Source organism: Juglans microcarpa x Juglans regia, chromosome 3D, assembly GCF_004785595.1.
Source record: "Juglans microcarpa x Juglans regia isolate MS1-56 chromosome 3D, Jm3101_v1.0, whole genome shotgun sequence".
Taxonomy (NCBI): Eukaryota; Viridiplantae; Streptophyta; class Magnoliopsida; order Fagales; family Juglandaceae; genus Juglans; species Juglans microcarpa x Juglans regia.
The window spans coordinates 30,192,756-30,218,387 of record NC_054598.1 but is presented as its reverse complement, the minus strand read 5'-3'; the positions used below and the strand labels follow the sequence as shown (position 1 = coordinate 30,218,387).

General features: G+C 35.5%; 3 protein-coding genes across 5 annotated transcripts in view; all 3 read left to right on the top strand.

The window, feature by feature from the left end:
* Nucleotides 1-955: 955 nt before the first annotated feature.
* On the top strand, nucleotides 956-4,426 carry LOC121255206 (receptor-like protein EIX1). Its single transcript, XM_041155485.1, has 2 exons — nucleotides 956-2,490; nucleotides 2,563-4,426. Exons 1-2 carry the CDS (start codon nucleotides 956-958, stop codon nucleotides 4,424-4,426), a joined length of 3,399 nt encoding a protein of 1,132 aa, XP_041011419.1.
* LOC121253871 (receptor-like protein EIX2) overlaps nucleotides 1,133-25,632 on the top strand; it is a 79,697-nt gene continuing 55,197 nt past the window's right edge. Inside the window, exons 1-3 of one of the 3 annotated variants that reach the window (XR_005938513.1) lie at nucleotides 1,140-1,268; nucleotides 4,137-4,480; nucleotides 5,147-5,409. The gene's annotated coding sequence lies outside the window, so the exon portion shown is untranslated. Of the gene's footprint in view, nucleotides 1,269-4,136; nucleotides 4,481-5,146; nucleotides 5,410-25,632 lie in introns of those variants that run through there. The other 2 variants (XR_005938514.1, XM_041153800.1) reach the window with 2 other exon arrangements.
* LOC121255205 lies at nucleotides 9,070-10,163 on the top strand. The gene is made up of 4 exons (XM_041155484.1): nucleotides 9,070-9,211; nucleotides 9,293-9,591; nucleotides 9,700-9,804; nucleotides 9,894-10,163. The coding sequence occupies exons 1-4, from the start codon at nucleotides 9,070-9,072 to the stop codon at nucleotides 10,161-10,163; spliced, it is 816 nt and encodes a 271-aa protein (XP_041011418.1).

Sequence of the window (25,632 nt, the reverse complement as noted above, 5' to 3'; positions counted from 1 at the left end):
CAATCAAATTTGAGTGAACTTTGCGTGAAATTGTAGTCTGATTTATTATTAAAAAATTAATTTATTTTCATATGAGTCTGATATTTATTTATTTTTTTTAAAATAATTATATAATATTTACGTATCCACGATTGCAACTATATATATATATATGTTTTTTAGTGGTTTGTTAGCCATATCATGTAGGTCCTAGAATCGAATTCAAGACATAAATTATCATCAACTACTCATGCATGGACGCTTGTGAAGCTCGGTTTCAAATTACTTTCATATTGTTCACGCATGCCCCCACATGACGGTTTCAAACTACTTTTTATATTGAGGCTCCACTCGTTTTCACACCACATGTAGTTTCATATATAATTACTAACGTACGGCAAAACCCAGACAGTACATAGAAATTAAACAAACCTAATACATCAATAGTTCTAGTACTTAATTGGGATATCAAAACCTATATCAGTAGCCTTCAGATTAGTCACATGTTTTCTTTTACTACGTACCTGGACTCTTATGTATGGCAACAAAAACTGGGCTCAGTTTGAATTTGCCTGATCATGATGTCGTATTTATACTAGAATAGGAACTTAATAACAGAATTAACAGAATAATAACAGAATTATTCCAACTAATTATTGATCTTATGTTACGCACAATGACGACTCCTTATAAAGAGTTGTTACATATATATTGCTGCATATATGTGAATGAGACTGAAAAGTAGTTATACTCCTTTAATAATTGTTAGCCATATCATGTTAGTAGGTCCAAGGAGTTCATGCCCCACACGGTTTCAAACTACTTTATTTATGTTCCTGGGAAAATCTATCTCGACCTACATTCATAAAACTAGTATAAATATAAATCGATTAGTTCTCTTTGGGATATCAAAACCAAGAGTACTTGCATTAAGATACAATATCTCTTGTCAGTGTTCCAAATAGAGAGTAAAACAATGAGACCTTCTTATCTCCAATTTCTGCTTCTCCTACTTGGACTCTTATCTTGTAATGCAACAAAACTTGCATTCAGTTTTGATTTGCGTGATTCTAAAGTCAGATGCATAGAGGAAGAACGACAAGCACTCCTCCAATTCAAACAACACTTTGTTGATCCTTCCAATTGGCTGTCTTCTTGGAACAGTGATCATGAGGATTGTTGTAAGTGGGAAGGAATTCAATGCAGCAACCGAACAGGTCATGTTGTTACGCTTGATCTCCGGGCAGAATATTGGTGGTATGTTGAACCTGCAACTAAACATCTAGCAGGTGAGATAAGCTCTTCATTACTTGGATTGCAATATTTGACTTACCTGGACTTAAGTTTGAATAACTTTTCCGGGAAACCCTTCCCAAATTTTATTGGCTCACTCACTAAATTACAACATCTCTATCTTTCATATACCTTTATAGCTGGAACCATTCCACAACAGTTAGGAAATCTCTCGAGATTGATTTCTCTTGATCTCAGATGGAATTATGATCTGGCGGAGGCATATAACCTTGATTGGTTAATTCATCTTCCATCCTTAACATACTTGGGCCTAAGCAGTGTTAACCTCAGCCAGGTAGTCAATTGGCCCAATAAGGTTATGATGCTCCCTTCTTTAACACACTTGCGTCTAAGTGATTGCAGTCTGATCTCCACAATGACTCCTCAATTTCTTTCCATCAATGCTAATTCCTCATCCCAACTTCAATTTCTAGATCTTTCTTACAATCATGATTTGACGGAGACACATAATCTTGATTGGTTAACTCATTTATCATCTTTACAATACTTGGACCTAAGCGGTGTTAACCTCAGCCAGGTACTCAATTGGCCCAATAAGGTTATGATGCTCCAGTCTTTGATATACTTGAGTCTAAGTCATTGCAGTTTGATCTCCACAACGACTCCTCAGTTTCTTTCCATCAATGCTAATTCCTCATCACAACTTCTATTTCTAGATCTTTCTTACAATCATGATTTGACGGAGACACATAATCTTGATTGGTTAACTCATTTATCATCTTTACAATACTTGGACCTAAGCGGTGTTAACCTCAGCCAGGTACTCAATTGGCCCAATAAGGTTATGATGCTCCAGTCTTTGATATACTTGAGTCTAAGTCATTGCAGTTTGATCTCCACAACGACTCCTCAGTTTCTTTCCATCAATGCTAATTCCTCATCACAACTTCTATTTCTAGATCTTTCTTACAATCATGATTTGACGGAGACACATAATCTTGATTGGTTAACTCATTTATCATCTTTACAATACTTGGACCTAAGCGGTGTTAACCTCAGCCAGGTACTCAATTGGCCCAATAAGGTTATGATGCTCCAGTCTTTGATATACTTGAGTCTAAGTCATTGCAGTTTGATCTCCACAACGACTCCTCAGTTTCTTTCCATCAATGCTAATTCCTCATCACAACTTCTATTTCTAGATCTTTCTTACAATTATCTCACCAGCTCAGTATTTCATTGGTTGTTCAACGCCACTACAAGCCTTGTTGATCTGGACCTCAGTTATATCAACGACTTACAATGCTCCATTCCGAATGCTTTTGGTAGCCTAAATTCTCTTCGAACACTAAATCTTGCTGGAAATCAACTTGTTGGTGGCATTCCAAAATCTTTTTGGAATTTATGCGGCTTAGAGTCATTGACTCTTTCGGATAACAATCTCAGTGGAAGTCTTTACGAATTTATGAGTAATGTGTCGGGTTGCTTGGTGGACTCCTTGCAGAAGTTTCAAATAAGAAACAATACGTTCACGGGGTCATTGCCCGAGAGTATTAGAAACCTATCCAATCTTCAGACGTTGGATGTTGCTCAGAATTCCCTTGCAGGAGTGATCACTGAAGCCCATTTTTCAAATCTCTTCAAACTGAAAGCGTTATATTTACATTCCAACCCCTTGATTTTGAGATTCAGCCACGATTGGGTTCCCCCATTCCAACTGAATGTTATTTCTTTGAGATATTGCAAATTGGGATTAGCTTTCCCGAAGTGGCTTCAAAGTCAAAAGAACTATTATCTGCTTGATATTTCTAATGCTGGAATTTCTCACATTATCCTTGCTTGGTTTTGGGACTTCCCTCCCATGTTAATCAATTTAGGTATGTCTAACAATCAGTTGCATGGGAACTTGCCAGACTGGTCATCATCCAGACTTGGTGACTTTGCTAGTATAGATTTAAGCTCCAACCGTTTTGATGGGTCAATACCTCCTTTTCCATCGAATGTGTTAACACTAGACCTATCAGATAATAGGTTTTCAGGCCCAATTTCCTTTCTATGTAAACTCAATACTCCAATGTTATTGGATTCTTTAAACCTCTCTTACAATACATTGTCTGGAGAGCTTCCAGATTGCTGGACGTATATGCGTGACTTGGTTGTTCTTAATTTGGCCAACAACAATTTCTCTGGGAAAATACCAGACTCAATGGGCTCCCTAGTCTTGATTCAACTTTTGCATTTAAGCAACAATAGATTTGTTGGAATGTCAATGTCCCTTCAGAATTGTAGCGAGTTGATAACCATTGACTTGGAAGCAAATAACTTGGCCGGAATGGTACCTCCATGGATTGGTAATAGTCTACCAAATTTGGTTATTCTTAACCTACGATCTAATCAGCTTTATGGAAGGTTGCCTTTAAGCCTATGTCAATCACATATTCAAATCTTGGACCTTTCTTTGAACAAGATCGAGGGAACTATTCCAGAATGTATCTACAATTTGACCGCAATGTCTCGTACAGAGAGTACAATTTCTGCCATATACACGGATAATGGAAAAAGATATTCTTATGCAGACTCTGCATCCTTGGTATGGAAAGGAAGAGAGTTTGTGTTCAAAAATTCCTTGAGACTTGTGAAGATGATTGATCTTTCAAATAACAAATTACATGGAGAGATTCCAGAAGGAATTACTAGTCTTACAGAACTAGTTGCCTTGAATTTATCAAGAAACAACTTATCTGGATTAATCACTCCGAAGATCGGTTTGTTGAGAAAGTTGGAGTCTCTTGATTTATCTAGAAACCAACTTTATGGTGAAATCCCAATGAGCATTTCCAACTTAAATTTTCTTAGTCAATTGGACTTGTTCGCCAACAACTTATCAGGCAAAATCCCAACAGGAACTCAAATACAGAGCCTCGATGCTTCTGCATTTTTGGGAAATCCTAAACTATGTGGCTCTCCACTTCCAAACAAGTGTCTAGAAGATCTTCATCCAAATTACATTAACAATCAGGGTCACAAAAAGGATAATGATGATGATGATGATGGATTTATAACTAAAGGATTTTATGTTGCTGCAAGTCTCGGATTCATTGTTGGATTTTGGGGGGTGTGTTGCAATTCAATGCTAAACATACGGTATATAATGAAGCGTCTCACTTCAAATGCTCGAATGATATTAGCATAGGCTACACGTGGCAGCAGCTCTATGTATGCTCACTTTGTAAAGTTGAACTTTAAGGTAAAACTCTTCTCCCTCTATTTTATATTCATATTCATAAATTAGGTAGTGATATACTTCACCACATATAGTATGAATATATATATATATATATATATGCTATGTTATTATATTATAGTATGAATATATAAATGTTAGCATGACGTTATAGAAGAATTTAGGTCTCGTTTGTTTTTGCAGATGAGATGAGATGAGTTGAGATTAAAGTTAAAAAGTTGAATAAAATATTGTTATAATATATTTTTTAATATTATTTTTATTTTAGAATTTGAAAAAGTTGAATTGTTTATTTTATTTTGTATTGGAAGTTGGGAAAGTTGTAATGATTAGATGAGATGAGATGTTTTCTAAAAACAACGAGGCTAATTGCATCCCTTGAATTATTTGTTAAAAATCTCATTAACCTTAGATTATATAGGAAATATTAGTTTTTACATATTCTTATGTCGAAGTTGTTTTAGTAAGTCAGTTCATGAGGTACAAAGTATATTTAATGGTTCATCGTCTCTTATGCAAAATTATTTTAGTCCCCTCTTTTTATTTGTCCCTTTTGGCTGTGTGGATGCTTATCATTATGAGTTGATTTTAATTTATAGTTTAATTTTTTAATATGCTTTTGAATAATGTTGTTTTACTATTCAAAACTAATATTTGTTCATTTACCAGTGATCCAGCTAGCAGGAGACAGCTACATCATTTGAATAAGCTAGTACTTCAAGATCATTTTGTTTTTATTTTTTAGTGGATTACTTGTCCTTTTTTTGTTCAGTATATTGTGTCGATCAAAAGACAATTATTGTATCTTAGACTAATTATTTCTAAGTATTTTCAATGGATAGCCACTTTTTATATTCTATAGTTGATCAATCTTGCATGTTAGTTATGATTTGACACTTCGATTATAAAACACTATGTGGATTTTGTCAACATTCTATTATAATGGAATTGGACTATGATGAGTCTATCCCCAAAAATCTAACCCTGTTTTAAAGAAGAAATAAAAAGTGAAGAGTATTGGTCTTACTCGAAGTTGAGATTTGCTTCATTTATAAATATTGCAACAATCTTTGTGATTAATTAATCATATCCATCGATCCCAATAAGACAAATTAACATGAAATATTTTTCATTAAATATATTCTCTTGATTTCTCTAGAAACTAACTAAATATAATGTCATCTATTTTTCAGCATTAAAGAAGGAAAGCTCTTATCTATATTTGGTTAGAAAAATAAATTCATAATCCTTTCAATTATCATCCTCTAAACTGTAAACTCTGTAAAAATGCCCGCAGATAGCTAGGCTTGTGAATTGCCATATATATAAACTTTACAGATTACAATATACAATGAAAAAGTGAATAGCTAAGGAAAATAAACTTGTAATGGAAACTAACGAAAGTTTTTGTCCAGAAGCAAGTGGTGTTGACACTGGTTTTACTCCATCTAGACCGAACCTCTGTAATAGGGATAAAAGATATCTGGACTGATGTAAGAATAAATCCTCATTGGTGCGATGCAGTTGGACCCAGCGAAAATAATGTAAATTGCCGAGATCCTTCATGTGGAAAGCAAGTGACAAAGTTTGAATGAATGCAGCCATGGAAGAAGAGGAACTTCCGGTGAGGATTATATCATCCACATAGATAAGGAGCATGAGGACATTAGATTGATCATTCCAAAAAAATAATGAATTATCATATGGACACCTTTGAAAACCCAATTGCATAAGATAATTGCTAAATTTGAGGTACCATACAAGAGGGGCTTGTTTAAGCCCATACAAAGCCTTGTGCAATTTACAAACATATTCGGGATGTTGAGGATCGACAAATCCTTATGGCTAAGTTAAGTACAATGTTTCTTGCAACTCGCCATGTAGAAAAGTGTTGCTAATGTCGAGTTGTTTGAGAGGCCGCCCTTGAGATAAAGCCAAATGAATAATGAGTCAGATAGTGGCAAGTCTAACAACAGGACTAAATGTTTCATCATAGTCCAGACCATGAAGCTGTGTAAAACCTCAAGCTACAAGTCTGGCTTTGTAGCGTTCTACAGAACCATCACCTTTTGTTTTAACCTTAAAAACTCATTTGCTTGTGACTAAATTCAAGTTTGAAGATGGAGGTACTAGACTCCAAGTTTTATTCTCATGGAGGGCATCAATCTTGGACTGCATTGCCTGTTGCCATTTTGGATCTCTTTCGGCTTGTCTAAAAGTTTTGGGTTCCACATGTGTGGTTGCTAAATCAGTGGCAAAACAAACTGGAACTGGATGTCGGGTAGAAAAATAAGTTTTTGGCCTTCTCGTACCATCTTGGGTACGTGTGATCATTGAATGGGTGCGTGCAAGTCCAGGTTCAAAAGTAGGTGGTATATCAGGTTCAAGGGAGTCATGAGGTGATGCTCTTGTAGGCAATGTAGCAGACTCAAGAATTTGACTTGTGGGTTCAATAGTTGGTGCCGAGGATTTAGTCGATTGCCCTTGGATGAGAACTTTGGGAAATGGACAATTTGTAAACCAGTTTGGTTTCTGAGGGATAGGAACCTGCTCAGAAAAAAAGGAATTTTTCCTCATTGAAAACCACATGTCTAGAAATATAAATCCATGCACTTATACCCCTTATACTAAAATGTGTATCCAAGAAAAACACTAGGAGTGGACCTAAACTGAAGTTTGGTACGACGAAAAGGAGTGAGAAGAGGATAACACATGCAACCAAAGAATCGTAGTGAATCATACGATGGAGGGGATTTAAAGACTATTTGATAAGGTGTAGTGCCATGAAGGACTGAAGTTGGCAACCTATTAATAAGGAAAACTGTTGTGTTAAAGGCTGCAGACCAAAATTTTGTAGGAGTTGAAGAGTATTTCATGAGCACAAGAGCAGTCTCAACTATATGGCGATGACACCGTTCAACTAGACCGTTTTACTTGGGAGTGTCAGGACGAGAAAATTTTTGAACAATACCACGAAATGCAAAGTAATTCTTTAAATTATGATTGACAAACTCTCCACCACCATCACTTTGAATGCATTTGACAGTAGTATTAAATTGTTTTTCAACCATCTCAATGAATTTTGGAAATATGGTAATAACATCGGATTTATGTTCTAAATGGAATAGCCATATATATCGAGAAAATTCATCGATTATCACTAGATAATAGCGATAGCCATCAAATGATGGTATAGGAGCCGGCCCCCATACATCAGTGTGAAGAAATATAGGAATATGAGAGCTACGATTTTGAAAAGGTAATTTAGAAGACTTTCCCATAACACAACTTTCACAAAAATCCACTTGTTTATTTGTAATAGAAAGACATGGAAACAAAGTATGAAGAGGTCTAATGTTGGGATGTCCAAGCCGAGAATGCCATGTATTTCCGGAGACTTTATTGGTGAGGAGAGCCATTGGATTGATACATGTATTGGATGAGGACAAAGGGTATAAGCCATCATGCAAGGGTCCTTTTAAGCATCACTTGATTCGTCCACAGGTCCTTGATAAAAAATCCCCAAAGATAAAACAGAAAACAACATTGATTGTCAGTGGTAAACTTTGAAACCAAAAGAAGCTTCTTCCGTAAAAGGAACTTGCGAGGTAGAAGACGACGACATGATTCATGATTTTTCCCTAGGCTCTTGATACCATGTAAACTCTATAAAAATGCCCACAGATTGCTAGGCTTGTGTATTTCCATATATATGAACTTTACAGATTACAATATACAATGAAAGAATGAACAGCTAAGGAAAATACACCTGTAATGGAAACTAACGTAAACTAACATAAATACAATTGAGAGAATACGGGAGGGAAAGAAGGAAACAGATCGATCCATTTAGTGCACTGCATTATGGAGAAAATTGATGGAGAGATTCAAGGCGTGAATATGGGATGTTATCTTTGTCATAAATCTATTGGCAGTCTATGAGAGTGTGTCTGGCCAGAAAATAAATAAAGAAAAGACTGTCATGGTTTTTAGCAACAATGTGGACATGGGAGTTAGGGAAGAGATTGGTCTCTTATGGGGAAATGGGGAGATTTTACAGTACTAGAAGTATCTTGGATTACCTCCTTTGGTGGGAAGGTCCAAGAATAGAGCTTTTCAATATATTAAAGAGAGGGTGTGGCACAAGCTTCAAAGCTGGAAAGAAAAATTACTTTCTCAAGGGGGTAAGGAAGTTCTTTTGAAAGCGGTCACACTTTCTATCCCGACTTATAGTATGAGTTGTTTCCTTCTTCCTAATAGTTTGTGTACTGAGTTGGAGGGACTTATGGCTAAATTCTGGTGGGGCCAAAAAAAAAAGAAGAAAGAAGAATTCATTGGTTGAGTTGGGGTCGTATGTGTGAGAGGAAATCGAAATGGGGTTTGGGTTTTAAGGACCTTAGGATTTTTAATCTTGCTTTACTTGCCAAGCAAGGTTGGAGATTGCTACAAAATGAAGGTTCTTTGCTTCATAAACTGTTTAAAGCAAAATATTTTCCCAAGAAGGGTTTTTTTGAAGTAGGCTTGGGTCCTAATCCTTCTTACACGTGGAGAAGCATTTGGGAGGCTAAGAAGTGGTTGAGAGAGAGGTGTAGATGGGGATTGGGAATGGGGAAACAACACTTTTGTGGACTAAGAAGTGGATCCCAGGGCACAACGCTTTAGAGCAAGAGGAGTTTGAAGTTTATGAGTCAAACAAAAATGATGTAGTGGCTTGTTTGGTTGATGAGTTAACAGGCTGGTAGGACATGGACAAAATTAGATCTCTCTTCAATCCAAATGTGATCATGGATTTGTTAAAAATTGTGCTTGGTCCAGGGACAGTGGCAAATCGATGGATATGGGAACATGAGCGAGATGGAAAGTTCTCTGTGAAGACCTGTTATCATTTTATTGTTGATAAGATGAGGAGTAATCATGCAGAGTCCTCTAATATGCAAGGTCCGCAGAGTCTATGGAAGGCTTTATGGAAAATGGCAATGCCTAATAAGATTAAAATATTTGATTGGCGTGCTTGCAAAGATGGACTCCCGACAAAAGAAAACCTCATGAAAAAGCAAGTTGTTACTGAGGGGCATTGTGATTTCTGTTCTCACCCTCGGGAAGATCTTAATCATGTAGTAATCAGTTGCAAGTGTCTTTAAGAGTTATGGAACCAATTGCTGCCCAGCTAGAGTTTTCATGCAAATAGAAAGGTGGTTGATTTGGCTATGCAAATATGTCAGAGGAAAGATCAAGATATGTTGGCTCTATTTTTTTCACTTGCTTGGGGTCTATGGTACAAGAGGAATAAGATGGCTTATGATAACATTGTGATAAATCCAAAACAGGTTGCTGCTTTTGTCTTGAATACTCTAAAGAATCATAAAGAGATTAGAGGCTTTGTCCAGTTTAGCTGAAGCAACATCTCAAATGGAAGCCTCCTCCTACGGATGTTCTAAAGCTAAATACTGATGAGGCCATGTTTGATGATTTAAGGAGAGCAGGTGTTGGTTTTCTTCTGCAAGATGCAAAGGGAGAGTTGATTGTGGTAGCTAGTAGGGCAGAGTTTGATGTTGAAAATCCTAAAGCTATTGAGTTATTGGTTGTGTTTCGGGGCATCCAGTTTTGTGCTAGCAGGGGTATTTCTAATTTGCAAGTTGAATCTGACTCTTTGTTAGTTGTTGAGTCTTTACGACAATATGTTTGATTCAGCTTTAAGGGTGTTATTTGCAGAAGTTAAAAGATTAAAGAGTTGTTTTATTTCATGCTCCTTTACTCATGTATGTAGAGAGGGTAATATGGCAGCTCACAAACTTGTTAGGAATGCTTGGAATGTTGTGGATTGTGAGATTTGGGAGGATTGTATTCCAAACTTTCTTTATCAAACCTTAATAAATGTCTATAATCATTTCATTAATGAAAGTTTCTGTTATAAAAAAAAAAATAGTACATCATGAAATGCTGAGAGCATGATGATACCGATACAACATGATATTGATCAAATAATATTAAGTTAACCATTTAAAATGAACCTGTGCATATCAGTATATATCATGTGCAATTGAAGATGAAAAAAAACATATAAGATGAAAAACACTTCTTTTCAACTTCATATACTGATCAAAGATTGTGGTGGCCTTAGCTCTTAGGTGATTCATTAAAACTAGACGTACCAGTATTCAACACATGCCCCTGTTTTTCCACATTCAAGGCCCAAGACTTGGTTCATTTAAGAACCAATTGTTAAAGGATATACCCAATTAATTCGGTTTATATAAATTAACCAAGCTAGTTAGGTTGACCAAACTTTATTTTTCTCCTTCTATTGATTGTCTTTTGAGAAAAGTAGAAACTATGGACATGCGTAGTTATGGAAAGTTCAGAGAATATTTGAGAATTTTGATTATTTTTTTAGATTGGGTTTTTGAAAATGAAAGAAAATTTAAAACTATTTTTAAAAATAAGTTTTGTAATGAAATTTGTGAAACTCTATAGGAAAAGTTGAAAACTTGTTTCTGCATAGTTTTTTAAGAATCATTTTTGTCGGAATTTCTAAAAGTTGCAATGACTTTGTATTGGATAATGATCGGGTAAAAGGTTCGAAAAATGAATGATTCTAACCTAACACAACACCTAGAAGGGGTGAATAGGTGTTTTTCAATTTTACTGCACTATTTAAAAATGTTGTCCAACAAGCAATCAATCACTAAAGAAAATCACAGAAAAATAATCAACATAAAAATTTGGTCACGAAATGGAAGCTCAAATGAAGAACATGTTCAAAATCTAAAACCACTCAAGGTGTAAGTCAACACCTAAAATTCACTACAGAAATTTAGTTTGTTACAACCAAGTTAGAAACACTCACAAAACCCTTGTAGTAGCTAAATCTGGCTTGCAACATCACGAGTGACCCACTCGATCTCTGCACGCATGCACCTCCGAAACTCCAGCCTTTCTATAGCTTCACCATAAGAACCTCTCGATCTCTGCACGCGTGCACCTACAAAACTCCAGCCTTTCTATAGCTTCACCATAAGAACCTCTCGATCTTTGCTTCAATGGTAACTCCGGAATCTCTTCCGGCCAAAGAACATTCGCACAAACTGATGTAGCAATAGACCTCAACCACAATAGGATGGGGATCTGATTTCAAGAGAACACGGAAGTATATGAAATGAGATCTTTTTCTCTCTTTCTTAGCTCTCTATCTGCTATGCATGTGCTTGCCCTATGAAGGAACAAACGAGTTTCTTTTTATAGCCACAATGGGACATAGCGCTGAAACCCTAGTCAAAGACATTTTTTAACATTCGCTCGAGTGAGCTGTCAAGTGAATGTCAAGCGCACGATGTATCCAAGTTTCACTCGAGCCATGAGTCAAGCACATGTTGCAAGAACTTTCTGTCTGGGCCACCACTGCAGCGTCATGTCAAGCGGGTGTTGAGCAAACTCTCTATTTGAACTTTCGCTCGAGCTCCATGTCGAGCGAGTGTCAAGTGTCGAGCGAGTGTCAAGAGAACTTTCTATATGAGCTTTCGCACGAGCGCCAATTCGAGTGAGTGTCAAGCAAATTCTCTGTATGAGCTTTGCTCGAGCAACGAATCGAGCGCAGCTCGAGCGAACTTTTTGTATGAAGCTTGGCTCAAACCATGTTGAGCTAATTTCAATCCCTTGTCATTTTATTAGTTTTCTTTAGCCACTCAACACTGAACAAGTTACAACACAATTTAACACATGTTGTCACATGAAATATGCCAACACACTCATTTCACATTAACATTCTCTCCCGTTGGCAGTTCTGTGAAAAAACCTCTGATTTTTTTTTTTTTAAGAGTCGGTGATCACCTGTCCAAGAGTGACCCCTCCCTATATTTATTAAAAACAACCCTCACTTATGGCGGAGGAATACCATGGTTACAATCAAGTCTCAACGGAATAACATATACAGAAGAAATCCCCATCCCATGTAACATCACCTTATTTACGAATGTAAGGCAATCCCAAAAAACCCATGCACAAGAGACCACGCAAACGTCCTGACCCAATATTATTTCCATCAAAATCTAAGTTTTTTCCTGTTGCACCTTCCTTTGCTAAAAAATATGCTACCATGTTGGCTTCCCTATAAATAAACCTCTAACTTATACATGAACCTAATCCTGATAGATCGCACGCAAGATTGCCAAGTACAGGTACAATCTCTGAAAAGCTGAAATATTTTTGCAATCACTTAACAAATAGGTAAACGCACCAAAAACATAGAGATACAAGAAATATTCTCACATGTTTAATCAATGCCTGCTAATAAATCAAAAAACAAGAATTCAAACATAGACATGACAAGTACATTTTTCATCAAGGAAATAATTATTAAGAAACAATCAAACATTGAGTTTAATCAAGGACTACATCAGCATATAAAATTGTTTCACAAAAAAAAAAAAAAAAAAAAAACTTCAAAATTCTCCCTTTGTTTCCAAGCTACTACGCCTGAATGTATCCTATCCTACTCCCCCTTTTTGTCACGAAACAACAAAGGGCTCTCGTAGGCAATTCTTACCATTCTCTTTAGGTGAGGCAGCTAAGACCTCATGTATGACATTGAAGTGTCATGTTACTAGTTGTTGGAGGCTATCTACGCGAGCATCCAGATGATCAAATTGAGCATTCATGCAAATCAAGCGATCAAACACCATCTGTATGGTTGGGTCAGTAGAATCTGGTGTAAAAGTGGATGGTGCCGAGCTGGATGGAGCAAAACTGGATGGCCGAGTGGTGGGTGCAGGAGGATGTTCAATATCCAAAGGATTAGGACGAATGTGTGGACGACTCAACTAGATAGTCTTACAACCAATAGAAGCCTTAAGTGTAATTTTGGGCTCATGGGGAGAAATAGCAACGGATTGGGACAAGGCAGTATGAGTGATAATACATGCAAAAGGTAATCCAGTCCGTGTCTTGGTAGATTTAAATACCTCAAGAATAACTTGGCAAAGATGACTTCTTAAATCAATGGGAATTGATTAGAGCATAGAGCAAAGTAGTTGTGTCTAAGCTTATATCACTATGATGGACTGTAGGGTAGAAATTAGTGAGCATCACTCAACTGAGGAGGAGATAGTCAGGTGGAAACTCAATTGTATGAAGTGGTATCCTACCATCCCAATTAATTTCATACCCACACAAGAAAGTGGCAATGTTGGCCTTACTGTGAGCAGAAGTGGAAGTATAGGGATAAGGGTGGTTGGTCACACGAGAAACGTTAAGCAAGTCAGCTAACATGCCCGAAATTACTCGGAATTGGATGTTACATAGGATAACTCCAAATGTGTCATCTTCTGAGATGACATGAATATTGGAGTAAAACTCTCGAACCAACTCCTAAGAAGGGGGGTGACCAATGGTTAACGACACCCACTAACGAGATTAAAAAATGTGAGGCACTATGGTCGTGAAGCTCACTTAGAGAAATCTCACGCTCAACAATCGGAGTGCGATAAGAAAATTTTTGAGCATAAAGTTTCCTAGCCCGAGCATCATAGAATTGTGCTTGGGCAAGAGCGGGAGCATTTTTTTCAGGGACACACACGCTGAGACATGGTAGCATTTTGTAGGTAGTCAATACAATAATAAGTATTACACACTATGTGCAAGAGTGACGTGAATGACCCAATGAATGCATGCAATGTTTTTGAAACCCAAGATGCCAAACATGCCTAAAATGTCTCATTTTGGATGCCATAGATGAAATGATCTACATGCATGTACTAGTGAGAATACCATTTATGATCAATGCAAGTCCAATGCGTGATGGTTAAACAAGAAAAAAACATGTAAATGCAACAAAGTGCACCATTTAGGCATTTTATTGAGCACTTGGTGTGAATTATTTGCAAAGGTGGGAGTTTAAACTCCATGCATGTTTCATGACCTTCCTAAGTACAAACTTCACTCAATAGTGATTGGGGTTTTTTAAAACACGAAAATGAGACCCAAAATACCTCCCAAACTAAGATTATGGTGAACCATGTGATGAACAAAGCGTTATGTTCAATACACTTATCAACCTGAAACATATGTTCAATGTACTAGAAACTCAAGCAAATGGGGACCAAACATTATGGTGATGAGCAAATATTATAGTGAATCACGTGATGCTCAAATGGATGTAATGAAAATCAATAAGGACCAAACATTTAACCTATGGAGACCCAATACTGAAGTCCCTATATCAAAACAAAACTAATGGCTTGAAAATTCACTTATCATGATTAAAAGAGGATCTGGTAGGAGGAATCAAATGCCCAAAGCACGGAGAGGTGAGAAATAGAGAGAAAAGTCATGCAGGGTAACTTTTGGGGGTGTTTTTGCGAAATGCTTGAGCGGTGCTGGGGAATTAGATTTTTAAACATTCACTCGAGCGAAGTTTAAATGCCTCGAACAACCACTCGAGTGTGAGACACATGTCTCGAGTGGTGTGTCGAGTGAAAGATCGATTTGATGAGCAATAAACCCAGTATCACACGGTTTGACTCCAAATATTAGTGACGCCAATTTTAAAATCCAAAATACACATCAGATGTAAAAGAGAATCATACTCACATAAATCATGCAGGTAGCAAATACAGAGTATCACAAGTAATACGGACATGCATGTTCAAGTAGTCCTTAATCAAGAAGTTTCAGCCTAAGGACGTGAGTGGGGTCAAGCTGTAACAAGAAACCATTAATGCTTTGGAAGCTCTCTCAAGATACTAGAAGTCAAACCTAATTCTGCTAGGACCTAAAGACTTTTGTTTGAGTTCTTGTATCAATAATAGCCAATGGGTAATACTGACCCCATTTTTTTTTTTATCCATCATCATTTTTCATTTCATTTCTTTTCTCATTTTTTTTTCTTTTTAAATAGGAAGAAAAATAATGGCATCATCTACCTCATGGTTAATTTTTATGCAAGTAGAGCTCACCTACACCTCTGATTACCTCCCCAAAATTTCACAAGGTGGCAAAACGTCAATTGACTGAGCAAGGTGTGTAATGAGTGATGCGCAAATTACAAATAACACTCATGTTCCAAACCTTTGTGACCTATATAGGCATATGATACCATTTTCAAAAGATACATGCACTTAAGACTTTTCAAATTGTCAAACTAATGTCCTCTATCACATCCATGTGCACAACACTATGCATGACATTTTTTTTAAAACATAATAACATGAAAATGCATAACAGAAAAAAAAATATATATAAGAATACCAAAGAAAAAAGAAAAAAATACACAAAACAGAAACACAAAATATGCATATAATGCATGCAATGCATGACTCTCAACCTTCAAGTCAACACACAAATACCAATAGCCTTTCTAAGACATTCAAATTGAAGCCCATGTAAAGGTCGATGAACAGATCGGCTAATTGGTGTTCAGTGGGAATGTACTCAAGAGACACAACGTGTGTTTCCACAAGTTTTTGAATAAGATGATGCTTGATGTCTATGTGCTTGGTCCTAGAGTGTTGGACTGGATTTCTTGAGATGTTTATAGCACAAGTATTATCACAATACACACTTATGACACCTTCAGTAATGCCATAGTCACTCAACATCTGCTTCATCCAAAGCAATTGTGTGCGGCAACCTTCGGCAGCAATGTATTTGACCTTAATTGTAGACAAGGACATAGAGTTTTGCTTCTTTCTCATCCAAGCCACAAGAATAGTGCCTACATAAAAGCACCATCCAGAGGTGTTTTTCCTATCATTTGCATTACCTGCTCAATCTACATTAGAATACCCAACAAGCTCAGTATTTGAGTCCTTAAAGTACTAGATACCATAATCAATTGTCCCATTTACATAGCAAAGTATGCAATTGACTGCTGTCAAATGGGAGTCTTTGGGATTGCGTTGAAATCTAGCTCATACCTTAAAACTAAATGCAATGTCTAGTCTAATAGTAGTGAAATATAGTAGACTCTCAATCATACTCCTATAGAGTGATTGTTCAACACTCTTACGAGCTAGATCAGTGCTAAGCTTGATACATGTACTCATGGGGGTTTTGGTAGGACTCTTGCCATCTAACACAAATCTTTTGATCAGACCTTTGCATATTTGGATTGAGATATAAACATCCTGTTATCCAATTGTTTCATTTTGAAACCTAAGAAAAATGCTAGTTCACCTACCATGCTCATTTCAAATTCATTTTTCATTCCTTCCACAAATTCAAAAGCAAGTGCATCAATAGATTAACCAAACACGATATCATCCACATATATCTGAGCAGCCGTTGTATCATCTCCAACTTTACTAATGAATAGTGTCCTGTCAACATCACCTCTCAGAAACCTTTGATCTGATAGGTATGTAGTCAGCCTCTCATACTAAGCCCTGGGAGCTTGTTTTAGACCATATAAGATTTTCCTCAACCTATAGACATGTTTTGAATACTTTGGATCCTTAAAACACTTTGGTTGCTCGACGTATACTTCTTCTCGAAGGATCGAATTCAAGAATGCACTCTTCACATCCATTTGATCAAGCTTAAAAATGTAGCATCTACTTCCAAGTACTCTGAAGTATTTTACATTTGGTTTCTTTCCTTTCTATAGTTCATGTGGTGTCTTGGATGTGCCTAGTCTAAGATAGACTATATCCACAATGTGACATGCAGTATTCACAGCTTCTCTCCCCAGAAATGAATAGGTATGCTCTTATTGTCCATCATGACTCATATCATTTCTTGGATGACTTTGTTCTTCTTTTCGACCACTCCATTTCACCTTTATCAATTATATTAGCTTTACCACCATCTCCAAATGTCACTGTTCCACATTTATAGTTTTCAACAATTTTAAACCAAGTTTTATCACCAGACATATGTCATGAACAACCGCTATCAAAGTACCACAAAGAGGTGTCCCTAGTCTTTAGAGCAATGTCTGCTACATGATATGTGTTCCTTTCTCCCTTTTTGACCCACACTTTTTTATTTTTTATTTTTGGAGAATTCACCTTATTAGCCCTCATGCTTGCAATCAATTGGTCTAACTTTACATTGATTATATTAGTTTGCTTGGTTAAGGTCATGACTTGACTCTATAAACTCCAACGTTCTTTCCTTGAGGTCTTTTCTGTTCTCCAAAAGTGAATTCTAAATTCAAAACAATTTGGTCGAATGTGACCATGTTTCCACAATGATGGCATACAAGGCTCGTTTTGCGAGCTTTTTGACTCGTAGGAGGTGAAACAGAATTAAGCACATGCATGGGTTTCTTGCCTTTCTCAGAGAGGTGGGCAATTCTATTTTCAGAAGAAGTAGCAATAAACACTATTTTTCCTACATTAGCAAGAGACGTTTGAGAAGTACAACGTGCATGAAATCCTTCTTCAATATAGCCTACGTCACTCTTGCACTAGATGACTTCCCTAGACCCAAGAATTTATCAAGTTCTTGTGTACCATTTGAAAATTTTTGTAGTGTTTGACAAGATCAATTTACTTTTTAAAATCTTGACTTTTTCTTCAAGAGAAATATTTTTGGTTTGTAATTGACCTGCTAGACTCATGACTTCATCTAGTTTGTTTTGAAGACACTCTTTTTTCACTTTTGCAAAGTTCTAACTCCTTATAAAGCTTTTCATACACTTCTTGCAATTCATCCTCCTATTTAGATTCATTTTCAGATATCATCTCGTGGTCAGACACATTCTTACTGTTGCAACATTTTCCACCAACAAAGGAGGCGGAAGCCATATAATTAAGATTTTCTTTTGGAGAAAAATTCTCAGATGAGTCACTTGACTCGGACTCATTATCACTCAATGAAGCAGCCATGGCTTTTCCTTTGGCCTTTTTATAATTAGCACACTCAAGATGAATGTGTCCAAAACTGTGATACTCATGACACTAAATGTTTGATGGTACCTTGTCCTTTGTAACTCTAGTGTCTTTCTTAAGATTCATTTCCCTGTTTGTTGAACTATAACTTCCTTTGAATTTTTCAAAAATTTTCTTGCCCTTTCTAGATGTAAACAATTTCTTAAATTTTCTAGCGTAAAAGACTATATCCTTATCACTCAGGGTATATTCATTAGATGATTCATCTTACTCTTCTCTAACTATGTTGAGAGCAATGGACTTGCTTTTCTTTGACTAAGGAAAATTATATTCATAAGTTTGAAGAGATCCTACCAACTCTTCAATTCTCATGTTGTCCAAGTCTTAGCTATCTTCTTCTGCAGTGACTTTGGGATGAAATCTCTCAGGTAGATATCTGAAAACCTTTCTCACAATTCTATTTTCAGAAATTGAAACACCTTGATTAAAGCTTGAATTGAAAATTTCATTCAGTTTTGCGTAGAACTTGTCAAAGGTTTCATCACATGGGTAAGAATTGTGATGAAACCATGCCAGTCTCATGGGTAATTTCTAGAATATCCCATGCCAATTTCACACATGGAAATTCACTTGAACTCGTCAGGTGAAAATGATTAATTTCATCTATAATTTCATCTATGAAAATCGCATTCAGGCCTTTTCTATTCCAGTTACAATGATTAATTTCATCTCTAGTCCAATCTTAAACCTTTTGGGAATTTCAGCTCCATCAACAATTGTAACAGGTTGTCTCTACCCTCTTGCTATATTTAAACATATTCGTTCATCTATGAATTTCGAAAAAGCTCTCATTCAAACTTTCTAATAGGCATAATTCCTGCCATCAAAATATGGTGGTGATGAGAGTGATTGAGCCCTATCCATTCTAACCACTGATACATGATCACACTCAAGAATGAAATCCTAGCGGAGTGAATCTGCTCTGATACCAATAGAAAAATCAGTGGTTCTAACCTAACTCAACACGTAGAGGGGGGGTCTTAGGAACCTCAACAAAATGCAAAGAGATACTAAGATATGAAAGAGATAGAAATATGATTATGGAGGAAATTAAGAAGGAAATTTAAATGGATATTAGTTTTGGGAAATAATCACGGATTGGGGTTGTTTGAGGCACCCCAATTCCTCCTTCAAATTCAAGCCAAACAACATTCCAGATACCCCTTCCATATTCTTTCTCGGTACATATACCTTCCGGCATCCCTAACACAAGTCAGCAACTTAGGCCGTTAACTAGTTCTAAAAACAACAGCTAATAACAGAGATTTCAAGCACAAGTCCAAACCAAAACAAGGCCTTAAGGAGTAGGCTCTCAGCACACTAAAATGCCCTACTAAATCTAAACAAATATAATGCTAGTTAGATTTAAACCCAAGTTAATTTGGGTTTATTACAAGTGTGAATAGGTGTTTTGCAATTTTACTGCACTATTTAAAAATGTTATAACAAAAAATAGTCAATTAATGAAACAAATCATAGAAAAATAATCAACACAACAATTTGGTCACGAAGTGGAAACTCATTTGAAGAATATCTTCAAAATCTAAAACCACTACGGGTGTAAGTCATCACCTAAAATTTACTATAGAAATTTAGTTTGTTACAACCAATTTAGAAACACTCACAAGACTCTTGTAGTAGCTAAATCTAGTTTGCAACATCATGAGTGATCCACTCAATCTCTACACGCATGCAGCTCTGGAACTCCGTCCTTTCTAGCTTCATCACGAGAACCTCTCGATCTCTACTTCAATGACATCTCCGAAGTCCCTTCCAGCCAAAGAACTTTCGCACCAACTGATTTAGCAGTAGTTGACCTCAAGCACAATAGGATGGAGATCTGATTTCAAAATAAAACTGAAGTACATGGAATGAAATATTTTTCTCCCTTTCTTAGCTCTTTATCTGCTTTGTATGTGTTGCCTTATGTAGGAACAAACAAGTTTCCTTTTATAGTCACAATGGAACACGGTACTAAAACCCTAGTCAAAGTCATATTTTTTAACATTCTCGCTCGAGCGAGGTGTCAAGTGAGTGTCGAGCGCACGATGTATCTGGGTTTCACTCATGCCATGACACGATCGCATGTTGCACAAACTTTCTGTCAGAGTTACCACTTGAGCGCTATGTCAAGCAGACATCGAGTGAATTCTCTGTATGAACTTTCACTCGAGCGCTATGTCAAGCGGGTGTCAAGCGAACTTTTTGTGTTAGCTTCACTCGAGTGAGTGTAGAGCGGACTCTCTGTATGAGCTTCCACTCGAGCGCCAAGTCGAGCGAGTGTCAAGCAAAATCTCTGTATGAGCTTCGCTCGAGCAAAGGATCAAGGGAAGGTCAAGCAAACTTTCTGTATGAAGCTTAGCTCGAGTGATGTTGAGCTAGTTTCAATCCATTTTCATTTTATCAGTTTTCTTCAGCCACCCAACACTGAACAAGTTACAACACAATTTAACAAAGTTATTTCACATGAATATGCCAACACAATTTTATCAGTTTTCATTTGTCACATGAATATGCCAACACACTCATTTTGAATTAACAAAGTTGAAATAGATTTTTTTTTTTAAATGAAGATATTTTATTTAATTTTCAAAATCTAACACTATATAAAATAGAAGAAATTGATCCTCACACCAATATTTACCGATTGATTTGAGGACTAAAATAAGTTGGAAGAAGCTGCAACAAGACTTCTAAATTGTTAGCACTCGAATCGGTTTTGGCGAAGGTGTTGTTGATAGTTATTGAGATATCTTTAAGTAAGAATCTACACTTGCAATCGTGTTTTGCAGAGCTATTGAAAACCACTATTTATTGGATGCACAATCTTAGCTGCTTTCTAAACATATCACAAAGAAGTGCTTATAATTAAATTAGAATGCTATGCATATCATAACACTTACTAACAAAATCTATGGCAAAATAAACAGAATGTTAGAATGTCTACTGCTTCAAGATTTGAGAATGTTAATATGTAGAAGTAAAACGTTGACTTGTGAACTTCTAATTGGTTGAGTGTGTGTTACTCATATATGTGCAATTAACCCAGCATTAAGTTAGATCCAAACCAATTAGCATCTACGACCCAACACGTACACTCCGTTACGCAATTTACTCATGATGAGAATGCATGCCTAGTTTATGATGAGAAATAACCATTCTCCAATGCATAACAACTCACTAAAATGAGAATGCCTATTATTCAAAAATAAAAATAAAAATAAAGATACTTACAGTGCCCACTAATTTTGTTAGCAAAAAAAGAAAAAGAAAAACTATATTCCAAACTCCAAAATGTACAAAAAAAAAACAATATATTGAAACATTGTAAGGATAGCAATGCTCAGTTTCACCACTGCTGTGGAAGATGTAATCGACTAGGCTACTCTGACGAGAGATGTACTCGATAGCGCTTCTCTGACGAGAAATGTACTTGACTGCACTTCTTCGGCAAGAGATGTACTCTACCGCACTACTCCGATGTACTCGACTGCGCAGTCGAGTACATCTCCCACCACAACTTTGATTTATTGATCCAAAAATAATACTTCTCATCTTAAAATAAAATGATGAGTTTTCATAAAATATTTCTTAAGAGAAATAAAATCATCTAAATAAATGGAGTATTTAACATAAAATAAAATTATGAATATTAAATAATATTCCTCAAGAAATAAAATCATTTAAATAAAATGATTTTCTAGAACTATATTATTTTTGGGACTCCAAAATTAAAGAGGCTTACTTGAAAATTACGGTTGGTCTAATAATATTAAAATACCCTATTAAAATAAGTTTTGGACTCATATAAGCCCAAAATAATTTACGCGATTTAAAAATCATCCGCTAAATTTAAAATCAAGATTCGAGATTTAAATGTATAGGTGAGACTTGTGACCAATCAAGAGAAAATGAGCGGTTGGTCACAACATAGACCGCATCAAGAACTTAACAAGAGCACCTAACAACCCGGTAGAAAGGAAAATGACATAGAGACAACCTTTTACCATCCTTACTAAATTCCTCCAAACAGTTAAAGAAGTTAATACATGATCAAACTTATTCTCCAGGACATCCACTCAATCCTATGTAGCTTTATGGTTTGGAAACTCCCATAATCCTCAAAGATGCCAAACGGAATAGGATCAAGGTTCCATCTTCTTTATAGGCCTCAAGTTTTTCCTATTCAACATCTTTAGGTCAGTTAGCAAGCCAAAGTGGATTTTCTTGCCTTCAAGATCTGTTCCTCTATTTAATATTGTTCCTCAATCTTTCGTGTGAGAGAACATACTGTGATTCAATAGTACAATATAAATATATAGTCCTTCTACAGCTTCTTATACCGCATACCACTGTTGACGTGTCTTTTTATTTTATTTTAATTCTTGCTAAACTAAAACGTGCTTTTTAGGTCTCCCATTTTGAAATTTGGTTTAAATTTTCTCCAACCCCCCCCTACCCCGCCCCCGCCCTCGCCCCCAAGTGCCAATGTTCTCCCCTTCATGAACGTTGAACCGCGCGTCCTCCATCTTCTTTCTTACCGTCGACAAGCTGTTATTTATTCACCCTTACATATTATAAAAATTTCAGATTGTGTAGTGCAGCTTTGTTCAAAACTCTATCCAGGTACTGTCCAAATCTCTTTTTGTTATCTTCTGCTTCAAAGACATGTTCTTTTTGAAAACTATGCCCCCAAAAAGATCATGTCTTTCATAAGCTTATGCTGGGTTTATCGGTAAAATCGAAATTTTTCAGATATGTGAAATTGTTCTTGGTAGATACCTTATTTGATTTTCTAGTTGTGGTATTTAATTTAGTTAAATTTCCTGGTGATGTTCTTGTTATATATATATATATATTTATATATATAGTGTTAGATTCTTTACGTTTTAAGGAGTCGACCAAGGGAAGGAAGTCTCAAGTGAGGGGTTGTTGAGAACCGGGTTCTCCACGTCAAGTGTGCGATATAGAAAACTTGGACCAGATGCTAAGAAGAATTTCTTATATCAAATAATCTATACAATCTCTTACTATTCATACAACCTCCACACACCACACTTTTTAAATTTTTATTATTTTTTTCTTTTATCAAATATTTAATATATGAATAATGAATACAAAAATTAAATTAGTTTTAAAAAAATAAACTCAAAAGAAAAATTAAAAAAAAATTAAAATTTTAAAAAAATGTGGCGTATAGAGGATGAGAAATTGTGTAGCATTGCTCTTTTTATACATATATATATATATATATATGTCACTCCTCCCAAAACATGGGTCTTCAAATAAGATAGAAATCTTCTTGAGTTCGCAATCGAACTCTAAAGTATAGAATATAAGTTATATATGCACATAAAGTGAATTCTTTAATATTTATTAAATATTTGATACTATTCGAGAAATTCATTGGAACAAATATAAATACTATGTGGTTTAATCATGTATTTATCTCTCTTCTACTCTAAGCCATAAAGTTTGGCCAATAAACTCTAGGGAATTTACACAAGTAATGGATCTGTACGGCTAGAATCCTTTCTTACAGGTCAATGGGCTCTTAGGTTAGCATGGATATAAGTTTTTGCTGATTTACAAAATGATTTACAGCATGAAAGATTGCATTTTTATAGTGATATGATCGCTTCTCGCTACACAAGACCCTATCACTTTTTTGTAACAAGGTAGAGCTTTTAATAGCCTAAAATATATTTTAAAGAAAAAAAAATATTTAATAAATTTATAAAAAATTGTTTTAAGCACCTAAAAAAAAGTTAAAAGTTCACTTAAAAAAACACCAAGTTAAAACTTTTATTCAAAAGCTCCCTCAAATAATTGCACATTTAAAAAAAAAAAAATACCGTAACCAACTTTAAAAGTGCATGTTCACTAAATAGTAAATAAATTTTAATTGTAGAGTTTTATAATAAAGCTTTACAGTTAAAGCACTATTATAAAAATTATATTTCCTTCTGCAATCCCAAATTTAATTGTGGTTTTTTTTTTCACTTAGTGGTTAAATAAGTATTTTTTAATAAATTTATGATTTTTTTTATATTTTTTTCAAAATGTTTAAAGTGTTTAAAAAATTATTTAAAAAAAAAATTGCCATCCAGTGAGGATTCTCGGTGAGTGTAGGATCACTCAATACAATATGGGCTTTGCAAAAATTAAGTAACAAGATCTTTTTGAGTTTTTATCCACATTTTAACTAACGTCTCGTTTATTTTTATAGATGAGATGAGTTGAAATAAAAATTAAAAGTTAAATAAAATATTGTTAGAATATATATTTTTAATATTATATTTGTTTTGAGATTTGAAAAAGTTGAATTATTTATTTTATTTTGTATTGAAATTTGAGAAAATTGTAATAATTAGATGAGATGAGATGAGTTGAGAAGTTTCTTGAAAACAAACGAGGCGTAAATTAATATTAGATACAGTTTTAGGCTTCGTTTGGATTATCAACTTATCTCAACTCATTTCAACTCATCATTACAACTTTTTCAAATTTCAATACAAAATATAATAAACAATTCAACTTTTTCAAATCTCAAAATAATAATAATATTAAAAAAATAATATTCTAACAATATTTTATCATCTCAACTCAACTCAACTCAACTTAACTCACTTCAACATCCAAACACAACCTATTATTCAAGTTCTAGTTATCTCAGTTTCGCTTAATCTATTTGAAAAACATTAGGTCTGATATATTAAAAAATGGATTTTTTTTCTTCTAGGCCAGCTTTGCCCACATAATTATATTATTATGTGTCTCTCTACATTTTCATATGGCATTTTCCAACAATAATTAAATCACCCATTTTGTTTAGTCGAAGGTGTGGTAAGTCGTGTACTTCCCTATCTAGTTTCTATAACATTAAAAATAGTTGTGTCCATATATTTTATCTCTACCAGCGTCACGTACAGTGTGTCGGAGTTCTGCAGCAATTCGATGGAAAAGTGAAGAAGGAATCTTGTCTTTCCATCTGACGCTGATACCAGACGGCGCCCACCTTCATTCCACGATGGAAGTCTTTTACCCCCATAGAAAAATAAGGACATACTCCACGGCTTTGTGTGCTCTACGCAATCCTTAAATTGTTGCTGCATTAAGCCTGTAATTGGGTTGGATAAGTTTCATTTCATCGTTCCCTTCGGCTTTGAGTAAGTTTCTTATCTTTCTATTTTTTATTTTTCTTTATGATTTTTTTTTGTTATGGAATTTTTCTTGGAGATTCAATCACTGAACCAGCTTTTTTCTAAA